Here is a 20,547-nt window from a genome sequence, read left to right as displayed (position 1 = left end):
TGTGCAGTTGTGCAGTTGTAACTTCTTCTTTGGCATTAAATTGAGATATTTGGAGAGAATTGAGAATGGCTGTTTTTCTCCATCCCAAACGAACAGATGTGGCTGAACAACTGCAGGTGGAGAGAATCTTGCTTGGTGTAAGTGATGAGTGAGTACGATGTTGGAACTAGCATAACTACTGCAAACCGTAGTAAAATAGTTTTTAATTTTGATATTTGCACCAATCTACCACAGTGAATTTTTTTTCAGGAATCAAAGAACACTATCTTATTTCCCATTCAATTAATATGCCAGCCAACTTTAGTCTAGACTTTAAAAGCTATCTGTGAATTTCACTCAAATTTTTTGATTTATTGTCTTTGTAGGAATCATTATGGTGCAAGTATTGATTAGCACTCCTGCTCACTCTGTGTATGGTGGACTTTAAATACAACTCTGAGTCTTGCCACATCCAGAAATACTCAGATGACACAGCTATTGTGGTGCGTATCAGGAACGGGCAGGAAGAGGAGTACAGGAATCTGACGATAGCCTTCAGTGAATGGAGCAACAAGAACTGCCTCCTTCTTAACACCTCCAAGGCCAAGGAGATGGTCGTCGACTTTCGGAGGTCTAGGCCCGCCCTTCAGCTAGTCAACATTTAAGAGAAGGACATTAAGGTGGTGCGCACTTATAAATACCTAGGTGTTCACCTGTACAGTAAACTGGATCATCTACCGGAAAGGGCAGAGTCAGCTCTTTTTCCTCAGGAAGCTCAGGTCCTTTGACGTCTGCAGTGAAATGCTGCACATGTTTTATCAGTCAGTGGTGGCCATTGTACTTTTTTATGCTGCAGTCTGCTGGGGCAGCAGCATGTCCAACATGAACACAAGGAGACTGGACAAGCTGGTCAAAAAGGCTGGGTCTGTGCTTGGCAGGAGTCTGGACTCACTCAGGACTGTTGTGGAGAGATGCATGCAATGTAAGATAGAGGCCATCTTAGACAATACCAACCATCCTCTCCACAACATTCTGGTCGTACAGAGAAGCAGCTACAGGTGCAACAAACATCTCATCTCACTGCGCTGCAGAACAGAGCGGTTCTGGAGATCCTTTGTTCCCACTGCTATCAGGCTATACAACACCTCAGCCAAAGGAAGTGGACTAATCTAATTATTATTGTTTATCTATTATTAACTGTTTTTATTATTATCAACAATGAGCTAATGGACACATGAATTTCCCCTAGGGGATAAATAAAATATCCATCTATCGATCTATCTATCTATCTTGAAGAGACTGAATGAAGGAACATTCTCTAAAGTTGGATAAAGAAACAAATGAGACTCAGCAACGCTCTGGGAATCAACATTTTATTTTCAGTATGTATTTTTTTAACAAGTCAAAAGTTTGAGGTGCATAGTCATGAAGGGAGCATGAGCAACATGGTCACAACACAGACAAACAGCTGAACATTCAGAGAAAAGTTGATCCAGGAAACCTGGGGTTGCAGATTTGTTTTGTGTGTGTGAGTGTGTTGAATGGACTGTACTGATGAAAGCAAAGTATAGGAATTTGCTGCAAGATTTCAACCTACTATAAAGTACTATTATTTGTGTACCATTAGTGGAGTTATATAGCGTAAGATAAGATGTGTAGATATGAATTTGTTATTTGGGTTAAGATATAATTACATTTTCAGATGCTAGATGCGTAAAAAATATTGTTGAAATTGTTCAAATGCAGGACTGCAGTGAGAAAAGGTGGAGAGGTCAGTGTCAGTCTGTGCTTATAATTCAAATCTGTAGCTAGCTAGCCTTGGTCTGTAAAATAATCTCTTTTAAGAGTTAGAGGAGGCAGTTTGCTAGGCTTGTGATGTAATATTGACACACAATATGTCACAATATGCATCATAGTTTGGCATTGCTAACAATAATTTGTTTTCACCATTTTGTTAGCTATCTCAAAATTCTCACAATGGAAACAATTGCATTTGAGCCAAAATAAGAACATATTGCTCCTATTTAATCTCATTTATGTATAACTGTCTTGCATCAGGATTGTAGTAAAATTAACCTTTTTGCTCAACTAAACCAACATTAGATCAGTGGTTTGATCTTTTGATCTGTGTGGAATGTGGGAAGCAGAGAGCAGACGTCAGACTCTTGGCTTGGCAGTGTGAGTTTCAGCTGCTAGAAATACATAAGTAGTATAGAGCAATATCATATACAATTTAGTACTGAAATGCCATCAATACAGCTGAAGACCGTAATACAATATGTTTTAATAGTGTAAGTGTACAAAGTGAGTTGAGTGTCATTGTAATAGTGTCATAACAACAGCAGACATGAGACTCTTGGACTGGCAGTATGAGTTTCAGCCGCTCTGGCAGTAAGAGCAATACTAACTCTAAGGAATCATAGTGGTCAGTCAGAACTCTCAACACTTTGTTATTTTTGTGAAAAATGCGACTATCTGTGACTCTTTAAGCTCACTATAGCTGTCAACTAGGAGCCATTTCTTGAAGAATCCATGTTTCTACAAATTGTTTCATGTATCCTTTTCCTAATAGATTCTGTGTAAACTTATGCATTGTGGTTCACCCCGTATTAAATGTAGTTAAAACACCAAATGGGCACAAGGATTAAATTATGCATATTTATAAACTAGTAGTTATATGTAAAGCGATCAGCATCAGTTTCAATACTATTTATAGTCATACATTGATGTGTGAAAACTGTTGCAATGATTTTATCACTCAGTTACATAAAATTATAGTTTTAGCTTTAGTTGTAACTGACACTGTTTTTTTCATTATGCAACCCTTAAAGTCTGAATTAAACTGCAATAAGCACATGTTGTATGTCTCATCAGCTTCTGCTAGATGTAAGATTATTTGATGTGTTTGTCATTCACCACTGGGTGGCAGTCATTCTGTATTACTGTGCTGTACTGCATCCCTGCAGAGGAAAATTCGACACTGTTCAGGGCAGACTCAGTACTGCAGCAATCACTGCAAGCAGTTGGCTGACATCAAAACTCATGTTCGGTTCAGGGCAAAGATTTCTTGGAGAAAGACATGCAGGTCAGAATGTAGTGGGGAGAAAACAAAAATCATATTTTAAAAGTTAAAACAGCCATTGCTTTTGGTGGTTTCATAACCCAGTACAATTTGATGGGGTTAAGAAGGCAGCCCTTCCACAACTGGATCTAGACTGCATTCATACATGAACTCAGGTAAAATTATCCTATTTGTCACATAGATACTGTACCTGGCCTTCATTAAAACAGAACATCACTCTTATGCCCTCCTCACATGCCTTTTGATATGGTGTTTTTTTTGTCACTTTGTCAATAGTTTTACTTAAGGGAAATAAATCCATACAGTAAGAGCAAGTCATAGATCAGAAAGAATCTCCTGAAACTGTAAGGCAGGGTTAATGGGCCTCACTCCAGAAAAACAGAAAAATCTGGTTAGGGATTACAGACAAAAATGGGGACCAATGAATGGGAACTCACAAATATACATGTTATGCATCACAATCCCTACATGAAACCACCTATTTGCTATGCTATATCAGGGTTAAAGGTATGGAGGAAGAAAAGTACAGTAACAGACAGATCAACTCCACAGTATTGCTTTTCCCTACAGGAAGACTTTGGATGTACATATATACCCTCTTTACAGAGGGATTTGCACATGACTGGTTAGACGAGGAAGCAAGTGTATGTGTGTGTGTGTGTGTGTGTGTGTGTGTGTGTGTGTGTGTGTGTGTGTGTGTGTGTGTGTAGTGCTTCCTTCCATATTCATAACATTCACAGTTTTACAACACAACAAGGATACTGTATCACTTCTAACCCTGCACAGTTACAATGTTAGTAGCTATTACAGGTTTCACTCACAGTAGTACATCACATATCAGATATTACCTCAGTTCTATGAACATTGATCAGCCTTGATCCCATTTATACCTACCAATAAAATTCCAATTGAAATACACTTAAATTGTCCAATGGGCAACATTTGACACCAACATGTGGCCCATTTTAACCTGTGTTGTTTCATGCTTCTTAAGCATCTGCATTCTATCTCTATACTTGATGAAATCTAATTACCTGAACCAATTCAGGATGTTGTCTGAGACACATTTTATTCAAATTGTTTTCAAGTAAATCCATATGTCTCTCCAAGCCATTCATGGCAACTAAAAGTCCTATCAGTCCATCAAATAAGAATGCAAACCATGAAATTGTAAATCACAAGTGCCGAGAGGGACACAGGACATTGTTTGTCTTGAATGGCATTTTATAGGTGGCAAACAGCAGTCAGATTTCAGTCAGGTTCTTTGGAACCCAGCAGAAATTTAGACGTGAAAAGGGTTGCAATATTTTTGTCACTCAGTTGCATAAGATTATAATTTTAGTTGTAATTGACACTGTTTTCCATTATGCAACCCTTTATAGTCTTTATAAAAATTCAATAAGCACATGGTGTCTCATCAGCTTCTGCTAGAGATTATTATTTGATGCATTTACCACTAGGTGGCAGTCATACTGTATTTACTGTGCTGTGATGTAGTATGGTTACATACTATATCAGAATGTACTCTGGATATAAGTTTCATGAAACAACTAGGTGCACATGGGCCAATATAGACACAAGAACATTAGGACTATTTTCATAAATTTCCCATGAGCAGCTGTTTTGAGTTTTGTCAGTGGTCTTTTAGCCTACTTGATTTTTGTGTATTTGGTCACATAATTTAGGTTTTTTCGTATTAGGATGAATATGAACATTCCATTACAGACATAGGTTATCAGAAATTGACTGTAGAGTTGTCCTCGGTCAATACAAGGGAGTCAGAGGTGTTTTATAATGTAGCCTGAAGCTCTAGCTCGTCTTGATGTATCTTCCATCTGCTCAGGGAATTTTATGCCAAGTGTAAATGGGATCTGATATAGATTGATCCAATGCCGTTAAATCTGTCTAATGTAGATATATGAACCTAATGTCGATCCAACTGAGATACATTACTCCAGTGTAGATAAATACAACCGTACAATGAACAGTGCCTTGGACAGACAGAGTTGCCATCACAGCCAGTCCAGACACATCTAAAGTGCCTTATAACAGTTTATTGCATAATCTGATGTCTGTCATATTGCTTCCATTGAAAGCAAGAAGGGAAATGCACTCCAGTACTAGAGGGCAGCAGGCTGACAGAAGTGAACAGTTAGAAAAATAAGATAAAATCTTCCCATAGAGCTCTATTCCAGTGAGATAACATGTAGTCAGACAATGCTAAAACCATTTTGACATAATGCTTTTGTCAGGTGCTCAGTCGAACATGACAAACACAATTTGAAAATGTTGTTTTTTGTTAACTCTCGTAATATATTATAAAAGAACGATGACTGTGAAATCTTTCCCATGATTTGCTGTTTTGTGCAGCCACTCTGAACAGTGGTAAAGTGCTGTATTGTTTGTATGCAAGGCCAGTATACTACTCTCTGGTATCAAAGTGACTCTTGGTATCTGAGTTACACGTGTAGGCATATATGTGTGTGCGTATGTTTGTGAGTAGCTTTCAGCTGTCATAGCTATTCAAGCTATGTATACGGGTGTGGCAGATCATGTCTGCCAGCTTCACAGAAGTGACCTCTAATACTGAGAGTCACATAGAAAGGTTCTAGTCTCCAGTGGATATTTTAGCACTAAGTTCATCCCTGTTGATTTATCACAGGATTAAGTACAGACGTGATATTATAAAGACTTTGTTGACTTTTTCTTTTCTTGAACAAAATGTGATTACTGTTTAAATTTACTCTATATATAGTATATATAGTACTATACTATAATACTATATATATTTGTCAATTTACTCCCAACAACTCTCAGCTCCCACCAAACTCTTGAATAGTTAAGTTTTTAGTGCTAAGACACTAGTACTATTTAGAAACTCACAATAAACATCTTATAATCTTCAGCGCCTTATGTTTTTAAATACAGTCACAGGAAGTAGTTGTTGGTTGATCTGAACTCTGAACTGAGTGAAACACTGAAAGTATTGGCTGGTTGTAGAGGTGCAGAGACCAAGACTGTTGGCAAAGAAAAATTACCTACTGGCCTATTAAGATATTCACACATTCATTTTATAATAACACTAACACATTGTTTATTATTTTTGTAATGAATTAAAATATACTTTTTGGACAATATTTAACATATATTCCCTGACAGAGTCTTTACATTCTTTTGCAGTGATCTGTCCCAATGCTGTGCTACCTGTATTACAGAGGCTGTATCAGCGGACGTATTTGGACTCTTTAACATAATTAAAAATGCATGTATGTGTACTGTATTGTTAAAGTTTTCGGTTATCAGAGCCAGTTAGAATCTGCATACAAATGTGGAAATGTAAAAGTGAATTGCTATCCGGAGAACCGCATATGTGTGTTGCTCTCCCCACTTACAGTATATCCTGCTGATGCGAACAAAGTGCCAACCTCATAAACTTCTCTGGCAGAGTTTTTCAACTGGATGATTAAAATTTAAAGATACTTAAAAGTTCTTCCGGTTTAGTAAGTGTAAAATGTCACCCTTCTTTTCCCACAAACACCTGCAGGCCATTACTCTAAAAGAGGAGTCACCTTTCAATCACCCTGACCTGGTTAAAGGGGTAAGAAAAGTTATAGCAGTGTTGGGAGGTGCTTATCGGCATTGACAGAGCTTCAGTCAGTTGAGGTGGATGTGAAGGGTTAAATGGGGCCATACAGAGACACACATAAAGGTTCCTGTACTGTGGTACTTGACAACATATACTTATATGACATTATATAAAATGCGGCACATGCTAAAAATGCATTGGTTATTAGTAAGAAGCAGCATGATTAAGTTCATTCCTTTCTATAGGGAGCTGGGTAGTCTGGGGATTGTCTTTGATGAGGGTGAGGGTTGGTAATATTTTTATAATTTTTTTGTGTTTTTATCCTCCCACCAGCAGAGGGAGCAGAAGCAGAACAGGCACCTGTGTTTCATCTAAAGCAAAACAATAAATCCTGTGCAGAACTGGATACTATTAGTCACCTAAGAAGGCAGCCCAGTTGTCAGCCTTAGCTTGCCAGTAGTTGATCAAAATCTGCTGTTAGCCGTTAATGAACCAAGCACATCCTGACAGTGTGTCAAACCTGGAACCAGCAGTAAACTTGATGAAGTTAAAGTTCAGGCTGGCATGGCAGAGATCAAGGTCAATGGTTAGATCAGATCAAAAAGATCCGGAAAACATAGCTTTAAAGACCTCCAGAAAGCCAGCAGTTTAGCTAGTTACTCACAAGAATAGTGAGCAAGTAAATGTATATCTGTTAGTTTTCATTTGTCAGTGTCATTTGAGGGTTACAAAAAAGCATTTCAGCAGTTGTGTGCTGTTTTCCAGTTGACATGGCAGTTTATAGATTATGGCAATTCATCATGATATCAAAGTGTGCGTGTTGCCACTGGTCAGGATTGTTTGGGTTCAAGTTTGAATTGAAGTTGTGAATAACACCAGCCCTATACATTCCAAATTAAGCCTTATACATACATATATATATATATATATATATATATATATATATATATGTAATACATGAGGCTGATCTGTAGAGTAAGTGAATTTCTGTAAGATGAAAAGCAAAATTTGATAACAGAGGCTGTACACTGTAACAAATGGGCTGCTATGTAAGTGAGGGAGTGATCCAGGCCTATGCACATCTCACACTTCCCAAATCTCAAGCATGATTTAAAAGAGACATTTACATGTTGTATTAGTTAGCCACTAGTAAGATAAAACAGTCCACTGTTAACAGCATTTTCTCTGAGCGTGTACATTTGTCTAACATATATACAAACATACAGACATACTTTGCATTTTGCTCATGCCTTTGGTGTCCCTTTGTTGTCCGCTTTGGCTCCTGAAAGTCCATTTTCTGTGTTGTCATTCCCTGAGGAGCTCACCAGGCACTCTTTACTGCAGGGCACAGAGAAACCAGAGGTTAAGATGTACACCTGTAGTGGGAGGAACTAAAGAGTGATAAGGGCTCTATATATATACTGCAGGGATTTTGCATAGCCTGACCCTCATAGCCTCAAATAATAATCTTGTGTTGGACACAAATTGGGAATATGTAATTAAGATTTTACTTCAACACATGTCAAAGAAGTTAATTGAAAGCCTTACCATTCTCACATTATTAATAACATTTTGTATACTGTATATGGATCATAGATATGTATGATATTTCATTAATAGATGTACTGAATGATTTGCAGCTCACTATTGACATAACAACTGTGATTGATTTGAAAAGACAAATAAACAGTATAAACAGTCTTGTTTTTTCTGGCTGTTGTTTTATTAGCTGCAATCTTCACTGAGTAGTCAAACATTATTTTTATGATGGATTTGCAGCTATGTGAGTTAAAAATTTTCACATTTATAGCAAATGTCCCTTTTCAACATGGCCAACAATAGTCTCATATTAACCAAATTAAGATGCCATTTTAATTTAGAAATGGCCATGAAACTTTTTTTTCAATCCAAATGCAATCATAGTAGGCATTATCAAATTAAGACATTTGGATGATTCTATTTTTAGTCACATTACTGAAGATCATTTTGTACTCCTTACTGATCTGTGTCTCTCGTTGTGAGTTTTCACAGCGTGATGATGCAAGCTCTGCTGTCTGAGTTTACACTCACATTCGTATAAAGTAAGTTTCTGAAGAGTATGTTAATAGCCACTGTCACAATGTGACAGAAAGAAGACGCTGAGGTTGAATAAATGAAGGGAGCCGATGTTGTAACAAATTGTGAAAAGTGCTATTTTTGTCATTATTTCAGCAATGATCTGTAGATCATAATTGGGAATGAGTGGACTTGTTTGTAAACAGCGTTAAAAACCTTTTTTACTAATAATATTAATAGTCATTTTATAGATTAATAGTCACATTACTGCAGTTCACACTGTCATTTGTCACTATAACATTATTACTGTCATCAGTTCAGTTGGTCAACCCCGATAATTTACATAGAAACACAGCCAAGGACATAAAATTATCACAATATTTGAAATGAAAAAGTAAAAGAGCAAAGATTACTATGTACAGGTAGCAAGTATCAGCAGGAATATATTTGGTAACTAGCCTATTACTGTCCTTATGACCATAGTCAGGAATTTACTCACTTCTTCTCATCATCTTTCAGCAGGAAGTGAACAACCAAGGCCTTTATCACCATGACAATGATAACTAAGCCAATGACTCCACCCAGCACTGAGACAATGATGACTGTCAAAGTGTTGTCAACCTCCTTCACTGAAAAGAGAAGGGAAACACATTGTGAGAGAGAAAGACAAGGAGAGGGAGATGATGTAAACAATGTGGAGAAAGAGTTAACAAGATTGAGAAGACCTAGGTTCTGTATCTGTCTAAGAGCATAAGCACTGTCATATAAAGTTGTATTTTTGTGTGCCAAGTGTATGCAAGTGTGTGTATCTGTCACATACTTTGGTCCACCACTATAAGAGTGAAGACAGCACTGTGGTTGCGGTTCTTCTCTTTTGGGTTTCTGGCGAAACAGATGTACTCTCCTTGGTCTTCAAAGGTGATGTTCCACAGCAGGATGGAGATGTTGTTGCTCTTTGAGGAGCCGACAAACTCCACACGTTCACGGAACACAAAGACCTTGGGCTCCACACCCTCCATAGGGATCTCTGCTTCACATAACTACACACACACACGTTTGTACATACGTAGATATAAACAGATAAGTTATCTATGCTTAAATGTATCCAAAGCATCTCTATGTTGCTATTACAGGTATGTGTGTGTGTGTATGCATGTGTATGTGCATTGTACCTTGAGCATGGTTCCATTGTCATTATAGTGCCAGTTGAAGTAGAGGTTTTTGATGCCAATACAGGAGGAGTAGGTGCAGGGCAGCAGAACTGTGGAGCCATTCATTGCTTCAACTGTAGACACTTTACCTGTTGACACCTCCAGCCCACCAACACTCCACACACCTGAACCAAGAGAGAATGTAAACGGTGAAGAAAATAAACAGAACAGTAATAAACAGAAAGTAAAAATCACAGTACAGCACTGACCCAAAACAACACGCTCTAAACAGAAGTCAGCAATTATGGTTCGGGCTACACTGATTTCAAACCATTTTAGGACAAAAATGACAAAAGATAAATTAATGTTTTTATGCTGGGACTCTGGGTTATTGTCCAGCTAGGGTTGCTGTAAAAGATGAGTGCAACTGAGTTGGAATTACAAAGTTAGCTTATGTTGCTCGAAGTGCAGCTCATGAAATGACAACTTTCTTTCCTCCACTACTTCATTTTCATTTTAAATTATGATATCAACTAAATAAAAGATGCTGTTATCAGTTTTTTGGATTTTCTGAGTTGAGTTGAAACTCAAATTCAGTGTATGACTGATGATGCAGCCATCATTACCAGATTTGTATCCATTTAGAGAGACAGAAGTCTTGGTACATTGCCATTAACTGTTTGGCCAGTTTAACAGAGGATTTTTTTCACTGTCACTGTTGCAGGCTTTTGAAAGAAACTCTTTGGAGTCTTCTCCAAAGCATGAACCGTGGGGTCCAAAATTAGAAAAAAACAAAAATGTATTTCATGCCAGACTATGTTTTTTTGGCTAGATACACAATTGTGCAATTTGTTATGAAGTTTGTATAATGAAACACATTCATCTGATCAATGACTATGGTATATCTGCGGCATTATAATTATAAATATAAAAAAAAAAACTGGTCGAAATGTCTCATTCTTCTGTCTTCTTCTGAAATTGTTATTGCGATGCCCACTTTAACCCACTCTCTGACTCTGACTCTGCTGGCACCAGCTACGTCTCTTCTACTCTCTGCTTCTTCTGTTTGAGACTACTATGGTATCAAGTCTTTCAGGCTTTACGTCAAAATGGCAGTTCTGTGCAAAATATAATGTCCTCATTTTTTATGCTGTTTCCAAGAAAACTGGAAACTCCTTCAGAGCCAAACAGTAGTTCTATTTGACTAGTTGACTTCCTCCTGTCTCCTCATGACATTTTGCACAGTTCCATAAAAAATAATCACACAATGCAGTGATTGAGTCAAGAAGAGGGAAGATGTGGAAAACATGTTACTGAGGAGAAAATGTCACTGGATTTTGGGAGGGATTCAAACTTCTTTTAAAATATGATACGATACAAATGTGCTACAATATACTTATAAACTTTGTAAGTATTTACAGCATTCAATAACTCATAAGTCACGAACTACAAATTTAAAACACTCAATACTAGAAACATGAGCACCTGCCCTCACACTGGTCTTTATAATCCATTTGACTTGATTTCACATGAATTCCTCATATATCTCAGTGCATCCAGCTCCTGTATGCACACCAAGCAAGGTGACCAGACTGTGTGTAACACTTAGATAACTGACCGACTGACCAGCTGACCGACTGAGAATGACTGAGAATGACTGAGAATGACTAACATGACGAACAAGCCAGTACTGACTGATCTATTTTAAAGCAATGTTACCCTTAAACAACCAGACAGAAATGTCCCCAAATCAAAACAAAAAAACAAAAACATAAATCAAGTTTATCACTTTCTATTACCGGTTTCCTGCGATATTGTTACGCAAAGCAGAAAACACATAGAAAGTGTTTAATTTCCAAAAGAGTGACAGCATGTCTTGTATTGGTATTTGGGTCTTGCTGGGCGGGTTATGTTGGTTTTGCAATGCCAGCTGGTGTAATTCCCAGATTGTTGCTCTGGTGTCGCTCACACACTTGGGGCCTATTTATAAATGCTCTCCTCCACACTGACCTGCTCAGGATCGCATTGCACTTGGACATGGTGCAAACAGCATTAGAGGACATGTATGCCTATGTGTTTCTGAAGGACTTACAACTATATAAGAATTTCGCACCACCTGCGTGTGAAGACAACAGTGTAATCCCTCTGGTCATTTTGGGTGAAATCACTGTTTACTGTTGCAGGTTAGGTGTTAAATGCTCTGGACACACTAATCAGCTGGGGTCACTCACTTTAAAAGTGGGATAAATTGACATTTTCAGCCTTTTTTTTGACATTCTAAAATAGGTAAATTGAAGTTACTGTGATTATGTGGCATATTGCCAAGTGCAACTGTGGATACTAAAATATATATACAGTGGGGTCCAAAAGTCTGAGACCACTTTCCCATTCAAGCATATATATAAAATTGAAAAAACATTTCCAATGTCAAGATGGTTGCGAGTTGGGACCTAAACCAAGGAACCAGTATGTTGGAGCAAAAACTGGGCTAACTGAGCTAGCTCAAAAAGTAGTTATTTATAATTTACTGCAGTGTGTAGCAGACTCGGGGTGTTGTTCTATCAAAATAAATGTCTTATGGTAAGGGTGATGAATATGGTTTGACCACTTAGAAGCAAGCAAATGGTAGAGAAATTGTATCATTATAACACAGCTGTTATAATTTTGTATAATCTCAGGTTATAACAGTACCAGGTATGTTTCAAATACACACATACACAAACACACACACACATGCAAATCTGTAAATTCAAATTTGTGTGTGCAGCCATCCCTGACTTGGTCATCAAGTTCATTGCTAAATCAATCCTTGAGGATTTGGTGATTAACAGAGAAATGGTCGAAGACAACCAGATCTCAGAGATTACCTGTACTGTACATACAGCCTCAAAAACAATTTACGGTAACTTTCATTCTCACTCAACTTTATAATGCCCAAATGCTGAGTATATACAGTACATTGTTTATCCCTGGTAGATATTTTACAGTTTTCCAGTAAATACAATTTGATGTGGCACTTAAGTGTTAAATCTCTAAATGTTCTATTAAAAGTACATGGTAAAAAGGCTATCAGTGTGTTTGGCTGTACTTTTTCTTTTTCATCATTTTCCTGAATTTGGTCCTGCGTCTCCTGCGTCTCCTCAGTCTCACCCCTTCCTCTCATCTTCTAAAATCTGATATTTTTACCTCTCCTATGTTGTCATCTAGACTTGTCTCCTCTACTTTCAGCATCAACCGAGGCCACTTGGGTTCTGCTTGTTCTTTTCTGTTTCTGGTTCTGCTCTCTTTTAATGGGCTCTTACTATGCTTTTTTTTTTTTTTTCGCAGCACTGGGCACTCTCTCTCTCTCTCCTTCTACTCAATTTTTCTGTCTCTCTTGCTCTGAGAACTTGTTCCTCTGGGACGCTACAACTAAATAAGAAGAGGAGAGATGTGAGGAGCCACTGTGCATGTTTGTGTTTATTTATTTATTTTCTGTGGGACAGTGGTTGTTTCAGTGACAGCTCAGAGGGTTGAGATGTTTCCTGTAGCTGGCTGCTTGCTGGAATCCTTTCAGTGCCTTCTAAACTCTGAGCAAAGTAAAGTAATGAATGTTTTGCCCTCTGTCCATAATTAGTGGAACAATGCCAGTGAGCAAGGTTAGTGACCAAGTGCATGATGATCTTTTACATATCTGAGAGGAACCCCCCCCCATGCCTAGAAATAGATTTCACACCTCCCTCGTTTCACACCTCTTCTCTCTACTATCCCTTTTCTCTCCGCCCCCTTCCTCTTCCTCTTCTCTGCTCTTCTTCTATCTTTACAGTTTATCCTGACAAAACCCACAGATTCACATGCTCCAGTAATGTGTATGCATGGTTGTCTTTGTATGTGTGTGCATGTACTTGTGTGTGTGTGTGTGTGTTTGTGTGTGTGTGTGTGTGTGTGTGTGTGTGTGTGTGTGTGTGTGTGTGTGTGTGTGTGTGTGTGTGTGTGTTTGTGTATGTCTAACATGAGGAATAGGTTGGAATGTCTGATATTTTTAGCTCAACTATCAAATATCTCTTTGTCCCATTTGGGAAACATCAATATCTGAATCACTGATGGGCGAAAAGGCAACTGACTGTGTGTGTGTGTGTGCCTGTTTGTCCTTGGCTGACTGTCAAGGTGAGGTGTTTCTTTTTTTTTTGATAAGTAGGCCAGAGATTGAGGGGTTAATGTATTTCTGAGTTGAACCCATAGAGAACTGACGAGGACACTATTACCTCTATGAGAGAAGAAAGGGAGGCAGAGAGAGAGAGAGAGAGAGAGAGAGAGAGAGAGAGGGAGGGAGAAGTGATGGGAGGGTTGGGGGAGAAGGGAGGAGGAGAATAGAAGAGAGATGAATGGGGGGGCAAGTGTAACGGAGGAGGCAGAATGTGTAGGAAGTGATGGAGGGGGGTCACTAGGGAAGAACACAGGGATGGATAGGGAGAGGTAGAGGAAGTGAGATGTCCTCTCCAAGGTGAATGAGTGACAGCAGGGCAGAGAATTACAACAGCAGCTGAGTAACTCAATCGACAGAGCTGCGGGTGTTGGTGGAGAGGGTGGGGGTCACGTTCACACTGCGCATACACATACGGATACACACTTACGTAATATGATCCCCACATAAACAGGTAACAACATGATGACCACATCTACATGCCAGCTACTGGCAAAATATTACTGGCATTTGCTGAGTTACAACCTGGACTGCTCTACAACTGTTTGCCTCATTGCTCTTTGTACCACAGCTCCTACTTTATCTGTTGTTTGTTGTTTATTCTCTGCTGCACAAGCCATTATATTAACATATGGCAACAAGGAGTGAGGCTAGGGAAGGTGGAGAATATTACAGTAGTTTTATGTCAGGGTTGAAGTGACAGTTTTTCTGTGCGTTTGCATGTCTCAGATCTTTTTGGATTGCAGATCTTTGTTTTCTGAGGGGGATCTGTTATAATGAGGGTTTGTGACGTCATCGACATCTCTACATGTCTAATGCAAATAAGGAGTGATACTTTGAGGATGAACAATAGTTCCAAGGTCATAATCTTGGTCTTTGGATGTGGCAAGTTATGGTTATTTTTCACATACATGTATCATATCTCTAATTGTTGTGGCAGCTGTAAATTACTGCAATGAAAGGGTTTATTGTTAAGTAGTTTAAAAGGCAGAACTTTCAGTAATAAATGAAAAATTGCCGATTTTCAGTGTATTTTCCTTTTATTCCACATCTAGCTTTAAATGGGACTTTGTTTCACTCGTGTTTTTTCCTGGCTTCATTTCTGTTGCCAAAGGGTCTGTTGAGAGAGATTGCTGCAGTGTTTCTGGCAAAGATTATAGAAGTCTAGGAAAATAATTCAAGAAGAGAATCAGTTGTGCATTTCTATGCAGGCATGAAATGTCAACAGATGTGTAATGTGTATATACAGATAAATAACCATATGCTGTCTAAAATAGAATATAGGACATTGCAGAATAGGATATGAAGAACAGAGAGTGATGTTAAGTGCTATAATACTGGAGAGTGCCACAGCAGTGATAAACTGGAGGTCTTGAATAGTGATTGGAATTCATCATGACAGCATAACATAGTGGACATGATAATTAAGTAACAAACTGCAAAAAAAGAACTGCAAAGACTGGAATGACAGTACATAAAACAAATCAGAGATAATGAATAGTTATTTGATTGATGCCCCAAGATGGCTGCCATAGCATATTTGATGGTGTTCAGTATTAGTTTGGTCAACCGTCTTAAGAAGATCAACACAAAAACAAGGGAATGATGATAACTGATTGACAGTAAGGAAGGCACCACAGGTGCTGCCACTGGGACCTGGATTGTTTTTGGATCTGGTGCTGAGTGTGTTCCTGTAAAACACAATCAGGACACCGGAGACTGGTAACTTTCACACCAGTGACTAAACTCTTATTTATTAATTTAGCTTTGTTATACCTTCTTTGACCAGCTTAAAATAAACCCCTGTTACTATACAGGACTGTGACATCTTTTAACTTTCTGGATTTGTGTTTGTTTTTTTACCTTTGAAATGAGATTTTATTAACTTGCCTCAGCTGGATCGAATGCATCAGAATTTACCAGACCTTGCTGCAATTAAGTCGAAAATAAATGGTGACCTACTAATTACAACAGCAACTATCCCAAGGGGCAAACAACACAACTAAAGACACAGATTGACAACTAGACAGTATACTAACACATAATTTTCAAAAAACAAATTTTGGTGTGGCAGAATTTGCTGAATAATATCCAGTAAACCCTAAAATCTGGAACATGGACCAATGTAGATTGACCTGCTCAGGATTACAAGCTTCATAAAACTGACCCTTGGTATGACTTACATTACATTTTTCTCACCTTGAGTGCATGCTGCGTTTATCCATCAGTAATTGTAAATTTTTATCATCACTTTTATTATTTTTGTACTTTTTAATAGCTGTTGGGAATGGAATATATATAAATAATATAAATATCAATGCCTATTTTTTTCAACATGCAACTGTAGTAAGATGCTTTGGGAAGAAAAACACTGACAGGAACTAAAGTTGCATTTTACATTAGGGTTTAAAAGTACTGTCATGCACATCTTTTTAATAGCTTTTGAATAAACACCGCTCATACTGCTTATAATATGAGGTCAGCATAGTCTAAAGTCGTGCTCTGCAGCCAATCGCAAAACACGATCGACTGAAAAGCTATTTTTCTCATAGTTTAAAAAATAATGCCTCATATTCTTGTATGTATGATATTTTATTAACTGACATTTCAAGATAAGTGCTACTGACATTTCAACATAATGGTTTTACCCATCCTAAATAAAGCATAATGTCAAAATGGCACAGAAAATGACAAGATGGTGTTGGATTTTGCACTTTTCCTGCACTTTTCTCTGTGTACGACCTGGTGCCCACATCCTATGTATTTTTCTGTCTTTGCTGAATAAATATTTCATGGTAAACATTTGTCTTATTTTACATGCCCATCATTAATGTTTAATCCTTAAAAAGCAAGCAGATTTTTCCTCATGTGAGGGTTGTACAAGCATTTAGTGTGTGATAAGCTGCAGACAGACGGGTCTTACCGGAGGCCATTGTGACAAATGCTGCTTTGGTGGGAGTTACTCCTGAAAATGCTCAGTGATCTGTTATCTAGACCTTCCTTTGACCAATGTGTAACCCTAAGGACTTTTATCCATCTTAATTGCTTTGATGTGGGGCATAACTGGTTTCTTAATGTCCTGTTTGGACAACATAAACAATGGGAATTTTACTGGTAGCTGTGGCTAAATATTTGTGGAAAAATGTGGCAGTGAACAATTCAAAAAGAAGCTATTTTGTTTCATTTGAGGTTAATTCTATCACTGAAATATCATAATATGATGTAATTCACCTAAGGGTGGCACTGAAATGAAGTACCTCACATACTCCCGTTGATCTTGTTTTTGTGCCATAAAGCTCAACTGTGAACTGTGCTGAGTTTTAAAACAACTGGGCTCAAGGAAGAAATTTTGTGATGTGGGGGCACTATTGGGCACTACAACAAAATCAGGGAGTGTATGAGCAAAAGCACAGATCACCACTGCACCACTACGTCACTAGCAGTAATAGTACCACCACACATACGCACGCACACACATGTACGCGGAATGTAGCTCCAACAAATATATTTTTATGTACATTCAAACCAAAAGTTTTTCTGCATTATATTCTCTCAGTTTTATTCGTCTTCCCCTTGAAAGAGGCACCTCATTAAGTGCATCCATAAAGAGAAATCCAGCTCAGCAACCAGATATCTAACATGTCCAAGTTCAGATCGGCTGAGGGTTGGATGTTATTGACCTTGATGCCCTCAGTACAGCAACAAGTAAACATCAGCTGTGACATCACCACACATTTTAGCCTTCAGGTGTGGAAAGCGAATGATGAGGCAGGAGAGTTGAAGCAGAGAACAGCAGATGTTTGTATGGAGCAATAAAAAAATATAAAGCTATGGATTTACCATGACAGCAATGAGCCACCCACTGAGATGGGCATAAAAAAACACTGAAATAAAGGGAGCAAAATAGGAAGGTGTAGAGGACACAGAAACTAGTTTAAATGTGAAGACAATTAAAAGGATTCACCCAACCACGAGCTGACATGAAAGCATTTAACAGAGGCATAGAAGAACAATATTCTGGTGTAATGTAGACATATAGTGGAAGAGTGAGGAATGACAGGGCAGCTTAAGCTATAGAGAGAAGTATAACTCACCGAGCAGCAGTGCAACTGCCAGACCAGCATGTAGTAGATCCCCTGATCTCAGCCGACCAGAGACACTCGAACCGGTGCTGTCCACTGACGCCATGACACCCCCTGTCTGTCTGTCTGTCTGTGGTCTTGTCTGTGTCTCTGTATTTATATATTGTGTGTCTTTGTCAATCTGTCCCCCTTTCTGCTAGTCTGGTCAGCTTGAGCCGTGTCTAATCTAATGTGAATGTGCGTGTGTCTCTGTGTGTTTGTCTCATGTGTCTCTGGAGCAAGGTGGGACACTGAGCTGTGCAGCTGAAGGCAGAGTCTGAAGTCCCGCTCCCAGTCCCTCCCTCTTCTCTTCTGCACTCTGTCCCAGGAATGAACAGCGGGAGGAAGTGCAAAGAGGGGAGGATAGATTCCTTCAGGGAGCCCTCTCCCGTTCAGTCGTTCCCTGCACTGCACTCTGGCAGCCAAGGAAAACGAAGGAAAAGACAGAAGAATGCAGCAGCTGAATGAAGAGTACAGGCTCTCTGTCTTTCTGCCTCCCTCCCTTCCTGTCCTCTGTCGCTGTCTTTGGCAGACTCAGTGGCTGATTATCCAGCAAAGCAGAGTGTGAGGCGAAAGGCAGAGAGGAGAAGCGAGGCAGAGCAGGAGCGGCGTAGCGGCGTAGTGTCAGACAGCTCCACTGCTCCAGAAGCAGCAGCAGCAGCAGCAGCAACAGCCAGGGAAGCAGGCTGGCCAACAAACCCCTCAGGGGGAGACATAGGCTGGAGGGGGGAGGAGAGCACACAAGAGGCACACAGGGCTGCTGGAGGAGAGCCAGCAGCCAGGCAGAAAAGCAGAAAACGCGTGTCTCCCCAGCCGGCACAGGGAAGAATGAGCAAGAGAGGTACTGCAGAGGTAGAGATGAGGAGAGTGAGTGAGAGGAGGAGATAGAATGGAATGGGGTGGGGGGTGGGGGGGCGATAACTGCTGTCACATGCACGCACAAACACATATGGCACGCACAAACACATATGCACCCAGAACAGTAAGGCTGAGTCAGCCTTACTCAAGAGGGTCTCTGAGTCGGACACAGGCTGTGTGCTTCACCCATACCACAACCCCCTGTCTATATTGCATCCTTTAGTCCTGTCTCCACTTCCTTGCTTGTATCATTTCATGCTTCTACTAAAACCTCCGTAGTCGTAGGCTAATGCATTGGCAAGATTGGATCTTGATCAAATGACTCATGTTTTAACTCTCTCCTTCCCTTTTCCCTCCTCAGTTGAAGAACTATGTTTTTTGGAGGGTAAAGGCTGTACTGTCGAGTTTGATATAGAAAATTCTACCTTGTTACTAATTCTTGTGTCATCCCTACACATAGTTTATTGTACCTTCATTTGATTTGTTAAGCAAGTGCTTTTGTAAACTATTCAGTAAACATATGCAAAAGACATTGGCCAAATTTTTAAATTGTGATTGGCATAAGACTTCCTGTAAAATAATTAGACTGTTAGTATGATTTGCATGGTACAATTGATTAAAACAGAACTAGCTGTTACTTTCATAGAGTGTCTCAAAACTTGATGAATCCATTTTGATACTACAGACTTTTTACTTTTCATACATATCTCTGAGATTTCAACGTTGCCACATGACTTTTGTCTGATGCTCAGTAGGTGCAAGCCAAACAAGACACAGAGGGCCCAGACAACTCAAGTTCAGCCTATTTTACATCATCTGTTCATAAAATCTGTACAATGAGCAAAGGTTACTACACAATAGAGGACCTCCATAACAGACCCTGTGCTCAAAACCCAGGGTGCTGACTTTGACACAAACTCCCCTTAAGGAACTGCTCCTAGATTAAATGCCTTACAGCGTGCCTCCAAGGCACATAGGGGCAGTAATGTGTCCTTCACACTGTGTTACAAAACATGGAACCATCAGGACAATTATAGCATACCTTTCATCAATCTCAGCTCAGCCTTCAACACAGCCCTGTAGCAGTAAATGATCACCAAAGTCCACAGCCTGAATGTGCAGTCTGACCTCATTCACAGGATTCATGACTTCCTCACCAATTGACTGACACATCAACAGTGTCACCACCAACACCAGGGCCACACAGAGTGACATCTGAAGCCCATTTCTGCAGACCCTAAACAACTTCCCATTTAACTTACTGGTGTAAGGAAAGGTAAAACTTAACATTAAAAGCAAGGGATTTTGTGTCCACTCCATTTCAAGGTCTACCAGCCTTTACTTCCCCTGATGACCTGTAGTGAGGTTGCTGCTAAATATGTGGAAGAGATATCTTGTTGGACATTGTTATATAACGTAGACTTGCATAGGCTTGTCTAATGGAACTCTCCTTAAGCTGCTAACACACGAGTGCAATCTCACCACCACCTACTGTATGGTGGAATATAACTGAACCCAACCTTTTGCCCCAT

The 20,547-nt window shown here is 39.2% G+C and overlaps 1 protein-coding gene across 1 annotated transcript; it reads right to left on the bottom strand.

Moving 5' to 3' along the window:
• Positions 1-1,338: 1,338 nt before the first annotated feature.
• Positions 1,339-18,799, bottom strand: LOC111224061 (sodium channel subunit beta-4-like). The gene is made up of 5 exons (XM_022748440.1): positions 18,131-18,799; positions 9,875-10,038; positions 9,523-9,742; positions 9,202-9,331; positions 1,339-7,985 (listed from the first exon to the last, which is right to left on the bottom strand). The coding sequence occupies exons 1-5, from the start codon at positions 18,222-18,224 to the stop codon at positions 7,892-7,894; spliced, it is 702 nt and encodes a 233-aa protein (XP_022604161.1). The 5' UTR covers positions 18,225-18,799; the 3' UTR covers positions 1,339-7,891.
• Between the last annotated feature and the right edge of the window lie 1,748 nt (positions 18,800-20,547).

Source organism: Seriola dumerili, unplaced genomic scaffold (genome assembly GCF_002260705.1).
Source record: "Seriola dumerili isolate Sdu_G_001 unplaced genomic scaffold, Sdu_1.0 BDQW01000122.1, whole genome shotgun sequence".
Lineage (NCBI taxonomy): Eukaryota > Metazoa > Chordata > Actinopteri > Carangiformes > Carangidae > Seriola > Seriola dumerili.
This window is presented reverse-complemented; position numbering and strand designations above follow the sequence as displayed.

Excerpts from the sequence above, each read along its gene's own strand:
- LOC111224061 (XM_022748440.1), bottom strand. The coding sequence starts at position 18,224 with ATGGCGTCAGTGGACAGCACCGGTTCGAGTGTCTCTGGTCGGCTGAGA. Across the intron at positions 9,332-9,522 it reads TCTTATAGTGGTGGACCAAA|TGAAGGAGGTTGACAACACT; the intron begins GTATGTGACAGA and ends TTCTCTTTTCAG. Across the intron at positions 7,986-9,201 it reads CTGAAAGATGATGAGAAGAA|TAAAGAGTGCCTGGTGAGCT; the intron begins GTGAGTAAATTC and ends TGTGCCCTGCAG.